Genomic DNA, 12,735 nt, shown 5'->3' on the forward strand with positions numbered 1-12,735 from the left:
ACATATTAACTGCGATCATTATTAAATAGTGCAATGGCCTAAATACTTAAAACAATTTAGAAGATGTCGAACTACCGAATTTTCAGTGTTCATAACATAGTCATGTTGGTTACCACAATTTCAGATGTTTCCCGTTCAACCCGCATGAACACAAACATCGGTTGATCCAAGATGTTGATTAAATTTGTTAGGTCTTTGAAGGTAACATGATGAATTATTGGTTATTCTTCGTCTCCATAATTTTCTATCTCTCAAATCTTGATGATTTTTTATTCACAGCCGAATGTGGCCGCGAGTCTTCTTTTGAAAAAGAAAATACACTTAAGCAGCAGGAATGGGCTTCCTCTAGTTCCAATAGTTATTGAGCAAACTGGCCGCGGGGAAAGAGCTTATGATATATATTCCCGGCTACTTAAAGAAAGAATAATATGCGTGATGGGCCCGGTGAGCTAAAATTTGTGTTGGGAAAAATTTATTAGCACCAGTGATAATGTCATTATAGTGAATTTTTCTTTTAGATCACGGATGAACTTTCGTCGTTAGTGGTGGCTCAGTTACTCTTCCTACAGTCAGAAAGCAGTAAAAAGCCGGTGCATATGTACATAAACAGGTAGGAAATCTTTGTCATTTTTGTTGAAGTGGAGCAGTACTTCTCATTGTTATACCATAACTTGATGGTAGTTGTTTATTTCGATGTCGTTGACTAACTGGTTTGCTTTGGATGAATGGAATTTTGGCATTTATTTGAAGAAGTTCTACGTAATGTATCCCTCTTCATTTAAACCTGGTAAGATTTCATGTGGCTCATCTAAATTTGAGGCTTCACGTTCACTCCTGAAATTGAATTTTTTTCCATGTTTTTTTTTCTTTTCAAAATATTTTGCGATGTTGATATATATTTTTGGTTATTTCCACATGAAAAAACTCATTTTTTCAACTTAATTTTTCATGCAAAGTTACTATTGCTCATATTTCTCTCAGTTTTGACTCATGGTCCCTTGACAGCACTGATTGAAATGATAGCACCTATTCACATGGCTCATGTTTCATATCACATGGTCATAGATCTTTCATCTCATCTCTAACATACAGGTCATCTATTTTAACCTCTTTTATTTTTGTCTTTTTCTTGCAGCCCAGGAGGAAGTGTGACAGCAGGTCTTGGTATATATGATACTATGCAGTATATTCTGCCTCCAATAGCGACATGGTGTGTTGGCCAAGCTTGCAGCATGGCTAGCTTGCTTCTGGCATCAGGGAGCCCCGCTATGCGGCATTCTCTTCCAAATGCTAGAATAATGATTCATCAGCCATCAGGACAGGCTGGGGTAAGGATTCTCATCCAATTTATTTTGACTCCATTATGACACCACACCAATTTCTGAGGCCTAAATCTATCTATGTTTTAAGCATCCTCTCTCTTCTTTGACCCGGATGAATGTTACAATTATTGCATAATCTTATTTTATTATTCAAGTTTGAATTTCATTTTGCATATCCGCTTTTATAAGAACCAGCCTTAATAAACACACAGTAACTGCTAGGAAACACAGGAAGGTTGGCAACGACTGTGCGCATACGTGATAATATGTACCTGTATTTTTTTCCTTCTTTAGCTTATATAGTAAAACTTTTCTTCTCTCAATTAAGTGGGCTGCATAGCAAAAAATCATTCACATTAATAAAGCATGGAACGAGGACATAACTGTCTACTCCTTCTCTCCATCAGGAGTAAAGGAGTTAACTTTATGCCCTTTTTGTCCATAAACATGAGGTCACAACTCCTTAGTGACTGAGCTATGACAATGCAAGCATATTTTTGGTGGTACAGTACACTCCCGATTATCCGGGGTAATGATGGGGAGAGATGGCACGAATAATCGGAAAACACGGATAATCCAAACTTTCAGTTAAATGTCTTTTAATGTTCATAATTTACTTAAAACAAACAATATATTATTATTTATGCAGTTATTGTGTTGCTTTAGAGTGCTTCCAGGACTCTTTGAGAGCTTTCTTCGCCAGTTCGCGATCTTTTTTTAGCGACGATAGCGTAGATGTACTCGTATTATTAATGCTTTGTGTATGGCCTGGTTTCGAAAACCACGCATCCGTGGCTGTGTGATAACGGATACAGGAAAAAGGTTTGCACGAATGCTTCAAAACCACTGCTTCACGTCGCAAACTACACTGTCAGGCACTACGCCACGTACTCGCGTCTCGCACAAGTTGCCCGGGTTGAAACTGCTGCAGGACTTGTATCCGTGATCAAGGAGCGCGGTCGCGCACTGCGAGGCTTGGAAAACAGGAACACGGTGCTCCCGTGAATGCAACTAGAGCGCGATCGCTTCCGTTTTACGAAGGGAATTCTAACGGAAATGATAAGCCCCGTATTTCCTAGCATTGATGCAGTAATTCCGGTAATTTTGCGTAGGATTTTTAAAAACAAAGATCGCGGAAAAAATTGAGCGAGAGTGAAAATCATGCACGGATAATCCACAACCCGGATAAACCGCAGCCGGATAATCGGGAGTCTACTGTACTTTGCATTTATGTGCTATAGGAATGGGTTTTCTTGGGTATCCAGCCTTTTAGACATTTTATTTAATGCTCTGGATTTTTGCTGTCAGTAATGGGATAGTACCTTTTCTCATCTATAAATATGTGGTACAGTGGAACCTCGTTAAAACGAGTACGGGCTATAGCGAGACCCCCGCTATTACAAGAGATAGCCGATGCACCGTCAATTGATCCTGTAATTAGCATGTTAAAAATTTCGTTTTTACGAGGCCCTTTTGGTGTTGGCTCTCGCCATAGCGAGGGTTTCACCGCCGGAAAAACTTACACCAAGACTCCTTAATCTCTGTAATTGCTAGCGATCTGTTAGAAATGAAGTTAATGGAGTGCTCAGTCTCAAATTTTTGTGGTAAACTGTCGTTCGATAAATAAGTAGTTAATTTTGGTGAAAATATTGTGGCATTAGCATTCGCGAATGCTTGATCTTCTTTTGTTCCTCGGGCGGCAGAAAGCAGTCGTCAGCATACCCGCACGTCCATGAGTTGCATGAATAGAAAGCATTTGATGGAACACACCATGGCCAAAAAAACACCAAACACGTCTATGCGAGAAAATAAAAATAAAGGAGTAATATGAGGTATATTGGCTATTATTTGCACCACCTCCGGTAAAGCGACAATTCGCTATAGCGAGTGTTTATTGGTGCACCGTGAGGTGTCGTTTTATCGAGGTTCCACTGTATCTAATTTCACTTTTTTTTAAAACTACACTATGCACATGTACTTCTCCATGCTAACCAAATCAAGTACATCATTATAACCAAGTGGAAACCAAGAATGTCAAATAAGAGGCACTGCTAACCCTACCTAGGGTGCATAAGATAATTAAGGCTGGACAAAAATATGAGATTGCAATTTTCTAAACTTATTAATCTTTGAGCTTAATGAGAGGAGAGCTTTGAGCAGGTATCAACAATACGATTGCACAATCTCACCCATTTTGAGAAAAATTGTTTTAGACATATTTGTTAGACCTGTGTTATGAAACTGCAGGTTTTACACAGGGTAACTGGTTATTGTTTTAGACAATTTTTCTCAAAATCTGAAGTACAGTGGAACCTCGTTAAAGCGAGTACGGGCTATAGCGACACTCCCGCTATAACGAGAGATAGCCGATGCACCCTCAATTGACCCTATAATAAGCGTGTTAAAAAATTCGTTTTTACGAGACCCTTTTGGTGTTGGCTCTCGCCATAGCGAGGGTTTCACCGCCGGAAGACTTTCATCAAGACTCCTTAACCTCTGTAATTGCTAGCGATCTGTTAGAAATGAAGTTGATGGAGTGCTCAGTCTCAAATTTATGTGGTAAACTGTCGTTCGATAAATAAGTAGTTAATTTTGGTGAAAATATTGTGGCATTAGCATTCGCGAATGCTTGATCTTCTTTTGTTCCTCGGGCGGCAGAAAGCAGTCGGCAGCATACCCGTACGTTCCTGAGTTGCGTGAATAGAAAGCATTTGATGGCAGGCAGTCACCATGGCCAAAAAGACACCAAACACGTCTAAGCGAGAAAATAAAAATAAAGGAGTAATATGAGAGTGTCGAAATTAATTGATCTTCCTATTCGCTCTGAAAATTAAAAAAAAAAAAAAACAAAAGCGCCCAAGGAATGCAGACGATGAAGAGTTATAAGGAGATTTGTTCGGGTGGTTTTGCCCATTCAAATCTGCGGGAACTTCTGAGAAAGAGGCTACGCCCAAGCCTAAAGCGGATTATTTCAAGGATAGATTGCGAATCGAGAATTTTAAGAGTGCGGAAGGTTGATTATACTAATGCGAAGCACCAAAGCGTTATCTCCCCTCATAATTGCTGGTGATGCCTGCGGTGTAAACCCGAAGTCGAGGAAGAAAGGACTCCGATCATAAGTATCTTTAGAAGTATTCCCCGCGTCATATAACATAGACGAAACAGAACTTTTTTTACATACAACTCCCCGAAAAAACCCTTGCAGTATGAGGTATTTCTTGCAATGATGCCTCTAAAGGTAGGTAGTGCGCCTTAGCGATGATGTAGGATGTACGAAGCAATGATACTCAGCGTGAATTGTCCGGATGGACGTATTTATTCTCCGTTGCGGATTTACAAGGGTGAACTATTCGCGTCAGTGGTCGGAGTCGTACTGGCGCTCTCTTTTGTCACGTGGGTAGCCGAGCATCCCCTGGTGGCCACTGGAAGAACTCACAGAACAACTAACTCTCGTTTGCAGTGCCGTGGTAAACTCGGTGTGTTATTTAAAATACGTCGCGAGCGTAACACTCAAAAAGAAACTTTTTTTCAACAACGGCAATTTTAATCACATCATTTTTCAAGCTTAGCAAACTTTTTACCGTAGATGATGAAGATATTACATTATCTGATAGAAAAAAGTCTTCCAAGGCGGCAGCGTTATACAACCTTCCACCGTTTTCGCCTGTAGAAACAAATGTAATGCGTCATTTCACTTCACTGCCGCTTAACGTACAGAAACAATAAACATACACCAATGGAAACATTTGAGGCATTAAATAACCGCGATACTGTTTCATCAGTTAATTTTTGAATTTTCAGTGGAAAATACCAAAATAATAGAATGATCACGTAAATGAACTAATTAAGTGCATAGAAAATGGCTTCGTTGGTTGTGAATTGGCATAATGATTGACGAAACAATGCTTTCCATGATTTTTATTCAGTGCGGCGCTTATAAATTGTTTGAATAGTTAGTCGTTGTTTGAGTAAGGAAATTTAGTGATGCAAAAAAAAACATCGCCTTTCGTCTGGATTTATGCTTACGTTTATCGGATAGATGTTTATCTGTCGCCCCACCATTCCTGTTCCTGTATATCTGTTCGCAACAGGTATATTGGCTATTATTTGCTACACCTCCGGTAAAGCGACAATTCGCTATAGCGAGTGTTTATTAGTGCACCTTGGGGTGTCGTTATATCGAGGTTGCACTGTAGAGTCTGAAATAGTGTACCACACCACAGAAGAAGCAGACCTGACTCCTTTTTCCCTGGAAGAGTGGCATCACATTGCTGGAGAGGAGAATTTCTACGAGTACTGCAGGTCGATACCTCCACTGCACAAAAGCTCAGCAATCGCCCACCGATTCAAATCCGCTCATCTAGTAGCCCTAGTAGTACTAGATGAGCGGATTTGCTTTGGTGCGCAATTGTTGAGCGTTTGTACAGTGGAGATATCGAAGTGCAATGATAATGTTTGCTAGATCATGTCGATTGATGAAATTCATCAGTAGTTAACATGTAGCATCTAACTCGTGGACTTCATTGAGGAATTCTTCTCAGGTTTTCAATCACCACGAAATATAAACAAACCCACGGCCCAGCGATTCCAATCCTGCACATCTTCAAAAACCAAAGAGTAGTAACGATACGCCTGCAATCCCTGGCGATGATTCCGACGAGGGTTTCAGGGAAGTCAGAAGCCGCAAACGAAAAAACACACGGATCATCGGCACTTGTCCCGCCTCAGAAATTTCGTTACGCCCTGCGAACTTAACTTCGTATCTTTATGTTGGACGTCTTCACCAAGACACCACTGTCGAGGAGATAGTCACTCACCTTCGTAATCGCCTCAAAATCGATCCTGCAGCTGACCGCCTTACATGCGAGAGAATCGTTGGGAAAAGCGTCCATGCCGCCTTTAAAATCGGCATCGCTCCTTTAAGACGGAAGGATGTCCTAAATCGCGCCCACTGGCCTGAAGGTGCTGTGGCAACCATCTTTCACTTTCCCAAAAACACCACTGACCCCCCGACCTCTATGTGACTAGAAGATCTGGCAACAAACGACCATCCCCAACAAGTGAAGTGCTCTTCCCAGTCCCCAAAACGCTCTACCTTTGACCTTAACATCATCTATCTCAACATTCAGTGTTTGCGACAGAAAGGCTTCCTGATAGATCTGCTCATGCAGGAGCACGACAGTGATATTCTTCTTCTAGCTGAACACTGGCTTACAAACGATGAAATATCTACCTTTAATATTAGTGGTTACAATCTTACCTCATCCTTCTGCCGTCAAAGAATGAAGTGTGGTGTTGTGTCTGTTTATAGTAAACCTTACATAGGCCTAAAAAGCTTAAAATTCAATAAATCTGTTGAATCTGTGTTAGAGTGCGCAGTGTCCATCCTAGAAGTGAATTCACAAAAATACATTATTTGTGTGATATATCGTTCACCAAATGGTGAAGTTCGTGACTTCTTAGACCTTTTCTCAGAAACTGTTAATTTCCTCATCTCTAAAAACACAGATGGCATCATAATTTTTGGTGATTTTAATATTGATCTATCAAGCAACTCCCCTCATAAGTCATCCTTTCTCAATGTGTTATCATCCTTTGGTTTAAATGTCATGAATAGTGAACCAACCCGGTTAACCTCCCACTCCGAAACCCTCATTGACCTGATAATTAGCAATCTCCCTAAGTTGTGTTTCTCCTGTACTACTTTTGATTCCCTTATGTCTGACCATCTTGCAATTAATGTCAACATAAAAATCAAAACCCACACCCCACCTCGTCTTGTACCTATGTCTCAGCGAGCTTTCTCAGACTCTGCTATGGAAAAATTCCTTCATGATCTATCTCTAGAAAATTGGGAAGAGATATACTCAAGTCTGGATTTGAACTCAAAACTTAGTGCCTTTCTTAACATTTTTCATATCTATTTCAATTCAGCTTTTCCACTAAATGTGAAAAAAAGCAGAATCTTCCCTCTAAAGGAAAAGATATATTCTGAGAATGTTCTTAAAAGAGCCGCTAATGTACGCAACCTTTACTCCCTGATAAAAAGCGGTAAAAATGAATTGATTCCCAGTTACAAAGTAGCCAGGAAAGACCTTAAATCTATGGTATACAATGAACGTAGGATTAAAATTGATACATACATAAAAAACTCAAACAACATTATAAAGGCTTCATGGAAAGTGATCAAAGATAATACAAAATCCTCCTGTGGAACCCTGACCCCCTCCCCGATCTTCTTTAATGGCACTCCTTGCTCTGATCCATCAATCACTGCAGATAGCTTCAATAAACAATTCTGTTACTCACCCTCAACCCTGAATTCCACAATTGATTTCAAAGTAGTCAACCCCGAACAGAGTATTTTTCTCTTCCCAAGCACGCAAACTGAAATTATTCACATTATTCACTCCTTCAAAAATAGTTGGTCAGCAGGTACTGATGGTATACCCATGCCTATAATTAAGCATGTTGCCAAAGTCATTGCTGGTCCCCTTTCTGACATATTTAATACCTCCATATGCTCTGGAGTCTTCCCAGACCTTTTCAAATATGCTTCAATTACCCCAATTCATAAGAAGGGCCCTCTAAATGACTCGGCAAACTACAGACCTATATCTGTACTGTCTGCCTTCTCAAAGATATTCGAAAAACTCTTTTACCATCGTGTAATGAGTTATCTCAAAACCTTTAAAATACTGAAAAATGCCCAACACGGTTTCTGTAAATCCAAATCCACAAGTACAGCCATCTTTCAGTTATTAAACCAACTATGCACAGCTTTTCAGGAACGCAAATTAGCAGCTGGTGTTTTCTTTGATCTAAGCAAAGCCTTTGATCGAATTAATCATGAAATTCTCCTCTCTAAACTGCAGTCAGTGGGCATCTTGGGGAAAGCTCTCTCCTGGTTGTCATCATACCTAACTGACCGTCAGCAATTTGTCAAATATACCTCCAGAACAGCAAAAAGCATTACAGTAGTTAAGTCAAATCCCCTTACTGTGAAAGCAGGAGTACCACAGGGTTCTATACTAGGGCCATTGCTATTCCTAATTTTCATTAATGACTTGCCAGACAAACCCCTCCTCCAAAATGCCATTCTATATGCAGATGACACCTCAATCATTTCAAGTGAGGTAAATAGGAGCGACCTAGTTAATACCACACAAAGCAGTATCAACAGCATGTCAGAATGGTGTCATGATAACGCCCTTCAAGTCAACATTGACAAAACAGTTTTTCTTCAGTTCCATGGCAACCGGTCTCCATGTACCTCAAGTATGATCTTAAATGTTGGTCCTCATGTGATTTCCCGGGCACATTCAACAAAATTATTAGGTGTTATCCTCACTGACAACCTTGACTGGTCATCACATATTGATTATATAATGAATAAACTATCCACTGGCATATTTATTATAAGAAAGCTGGCTGAAGTAACTACCATTGATACTCTGAAGATGATATATTATGCCAAAATATATCCTCACCTAACTTATGGCATCATCTTTTGGGGTAATGCTAGCTGCTGCCACAAAGTTTTCTCTATGCAGAAACGTGCAGTGAAAGCCATGGCCAGAGTTTCTATGCGAGCACCTGGCTTACCTCTTTACAATGATCTGAAAATACTAACATTCCCATCACTGTACATACTCAACTGTGCCTCTTTTGTTAAGAATAACCCTGAATACTTTCCAAAAAATAGTTCTCTCCATAATCACGCTACCAGAACCACCAATGACATTCACCTCAAAGACTACCATAGCACTTTCTGCCAAAAAGGACCCCTTTTCTCCCTATCAAAAATATACAACAGGCTACCGTATGATATTAAATGTCTTCCACCTACACCATTCAAGAATGCTTTGAAGAAATATTTAATAGAAAATAACTATTATAGCCTGAAGGATTTTATGTTGGGCTCGGAGTAATCTTTGCCCATCAACCACTAAAATTTTAACTTTTTTTCTTTTATCTGTAAAAATTGTAAATGTTATATCACTTCATTTATTTGTAACTATTACTTTAATTATTTACATTATTTTGACGACTTCCAATGTCACCGGAACATGTGATCTCAAGGAACAATAAAAAATTATTATTATTATTATTATTAACTAGATATAAAACCAGGCCTAAATGTCTTGGAAGACTTATGTTTTTTGAACCTCTTGCTCCTTAATCTGTCTACTCTTTTGACTGTACTGAATGTGACCCTTTCATTAATGTTGTGCTCTTTTTTTCTTTTAATTAAAGGGGCAAGCTACTGATATACAAATCCAAGCTGAAGAGATTATAAAATTAAAACGCCAGATTAATGGATTGTACGTTAAACATACTGGAGTAACTCTGGATAGAATCGGTATGTAGTATTCAATATTGATGTAACATGAAGTGTGACACACTAAAAATTTGGTGCTACATTTATTATATTGGCAGTTTATATATTCTTACATGCATACATGATATAAAATTTTAATTTTATTTTCAGAAAAAGTCATAGAAAGAGACCATTTCATGTCTCCTGCAGATGCTAAAGAATTTGGCTTAATAGATAAGATTTTAGACCATCCCCCAAAACCTGGTGAAACGGTGGAAGAGTTAGCCAAAGGTTCAGTTATCAGTTCAGGAAACTGATAATTTTTAACTGTGGAACAATGGACATATTGGCTGCTACAGTAATTTGGCCGTTCAAGGCTGTGTCAGGTAAACGAATTTAGAGTTTGAAAGAGGATACTTCTTTCTTATTGATGTTAAGTGACAGATAAGATGATTTTTTTTGCCCTTACATATTTAATTTATACATGTAAGTTTTTAATGTATTATTATATAAAATAGATGTGCAAGATTAATCAGGGGGAAATTAAAAAGCATGCACATGTTTACTCTGTGAAAGACCATGATAATTTTGGTATGAATTATAAGCGAAAGAAATGTGATTAAGAGACTCCTAAAACAGGTACACCGAACTGAATCAACTCTTATTGATTACAGAAAAGTAATTTTCTCTAAATATGCTTCTATTGGAGCACAATGGTTTTATCAGTGATAATTTGGAAAATTTGCTAGTACAAGTGTGCTCATTAATAGAAAACTTCTCAAACCTGAGTGTCTGTATACATGAGACCTTAGTTTGAGAACTTGGGAAATTTTTTCCTTGGGCAAATCTGATAATGAGTGAGTAACCTTGTATGTGTGAGTGTTGTTTGAAAAGTCGTATCTCCGGCCACATTGCTTTTCCTGCATTTTTATAGGTACGAGTGGGACACTGTTGAAAGTGAAAACTTCACAAGCCAGAGTGCATGTGTGCTTGAGACCTATGTGGAAATTTGTTCCTTAGCAGGGTTAATACTGGTTAGGGAAGTTGCAGAAATGTTAGGGAAATAAAAATCAAGATTGGAAGTCAGGGAATTAAATTATGGTCGGGGAAAAACTGAAGAGATTCAGTGAGTAGTTGAAAATCATGGTTGGATGCTGGGAGGGTTGCTGAGTTTGTGCAGTGAGGTGGGCGTCTTGCTACTGTCCTTGCTGAACCACACAGAATAGTCGTAGCCAGGGGTGCAGCTAGGAATTAAGGCTAGGGGGGGTTTTAGGCACAGCTAATACTGGGAGTTCTAGAAGGTATGGAGTACCGGCTAAGGTAATCGGGAGGGTGGGGGCCCTCCCTCAGGAAATTTTTAAGATATAGTACTCAAAATAGTGGGTTTTACGGCTTTTTGAGGGATATTTTGTTAATCTTCACACTATTCTATAAGTTATATTAATCCAATTAAATACATTGGAACCTCGTTAAAGCGAGTACGGGCTATAGCGACACCCCCGCTATTACGAGAGATAGCCGATGCACCGTCAATTGACCTTATAATAAGCGTGTTAAAAAATTTGTTTTTACGAGACCCTTTCGGTGTTGGTTCTCGCCATAGCGAGGGTTTCACCGCCGGAAGACTTTCATGAAGACACCTTAACCTCTGTAATTGCTAGCGATCTGTTAGAAATGAAGTTAATGGAGTGCTCAGTCTCAAATTTATGTGGTAAACTGTCGTTCGATAAATATAATGATGACGAAACAATGCTTTGCATGGTTTTTATTCAGTGCGGCGCTTATAAATTGTTTGAATAGTTAGTCGTTATTTGAGTAAGGAAATTTAGTGATGCAAAAAAAAAACGCTTTTCGTCTGGATTTATTCTTACGTTTATCGGATAGATGTTTATCTGTCGCCGCACCACTCCTGTTCCTGTATATCTGTTCGCAACAGGTATATTGGCTATTATTTGCTCCACCTCCGGTAAAGCGACAATTCGCTATAGCGAGTGTTTATTAGTGCACCGTGGGGTGTCGTTATATCGAGGTTTCACTGTAAAATGGATTAAACTTAAAAATTTCTCTGAGCTTCAGGGGGAGGTTTATCCCTCTAAAATCCTCCCTCGCTGCACCACTGGTCATGGCACTACTAATATTTCTGCTGCTACAACTTCTGCTAGACTGTATTCCACTATATATAATGCTGTCTTTATCCACCAAATCCTATTATATGAATGCTTTGCCATTATTTTAAAGCCAGGGAAATAAAACAAATTCAGACTGGAAATCAGGGAATAGTTAGGGAAATACGGAAATGGATTGTTGGCATGAACCCTGCTTGCACAAATTTGATATATGAATGAGTGAGCTCATACAAGTGGGCGTATGTCTTTTCTTTTATCTTCAAGTTTAATTTTGTCAGAATTAGCAGTCGGACTTCTTGACTATCCCTCCAGCCAATCTCTTCCTTCCCAGTCCCTAATGTTGCCTACTGAAAAGTATGGCCTTAGGGAATTCATATATTCCAAAAGTGCATGACCATAAAATTGCTCATTAATAAAAATGCCAATAAAAGGACTCTTCAATGCTCTATGTTGATATTGCAGTATGGGAAAATTATTAATTTTACCATTCATTTATATTTCAGAAGGTCCTTTGGGAAGGTGCCATCCACAGAAGTTCACCTTTATCAGTTTTGGAACTGCATACTGGTTATAAATAATTTTAAAAACTTGGTTATGATTACTATTCTTAAAACTTTATAATAAAGATGTTTTTGTTTACTCAAAAAATTTTCATTTATAGACACTAAAAAAGCCTGTAAATTTTTAAACCTGGGAAATAGATTTACCGTTGATAAAAAAATCTAGAAATAAAGTGAAATGCATCCCAATCTTAGATAATTTACAGTAGGGATGTGAATGTTACCCCGTCAATAAATATCCACAAATGAATTTTATAAGCTTAATTACTAAACACAATTTACAGCTGTAAGGTGGTAAGGAATAGCCAATATGGTGGTCAAACTATTCAACACTAGAACTACCATTGGAGTCATTTTGACGCCTTGTGATTTTTTGGAAAGCGCGTACTATTTTATTTTATGTAACT

The 12,735-nt window shown here is 38.7% G+C and overlaps 1 protein-coding gene across 2 annotated transcripts; it reads left to right on the plus strand.

Moving 5' to 3' along the window:
- The first annotated feature begins 118 nt into the window (after positions 1-118).
- LOC124157288 (ATP-dependent Clp protease proteolytic subunit, mitochondrial) lies at positions 119-12,407 on the plus strand. 2 transcript variants are annotated; one of them, XM_046531883.1, is made up of 7 exons: positions 119-201; positions 280-444; positions 519-610; positions 1,136-1,328; positions 9,579-9,684; positions 9,814-10,028; positions 12,272-12,407. In XM_046531883.1, the coding sequence occupies exons 1-6, from the start codon at positions 172-174 to the stop codon at positions 9,957-9,959; spliced, it is 732 nt and encodes a 243-aa protein (XP_046387839.1). In that variant the 5' UTR covers positions 119-171; the 3' UTR covers positions 9,960-10,028; positions 12,272-12,407. The 2 variants fall into 2 exon arrangements, with proteins under 2 accessions (XP_046387839.1, XP_046387840.1); XM_046531884.1 differs by having other exon boundaries at positions 12,275-12,407.
- Positions 12,408-12,735: the final 328 nt, after the last annotated feature.

The sequence above is a fragment of the Ischnura elegans genome, chromosome 4 (assembly GCF_921293095.1).
Source record: "Ischnura elegans chromosome 4, ioIscEleg1.1, whole genome shotgun sequence".
Classification (NCBI taxonomy): Eukaryota; Metazoa; Arthropoda; class Insecta; order Odonata; family Coenagrionidae; genus Ischnura; species Ischnura elegans.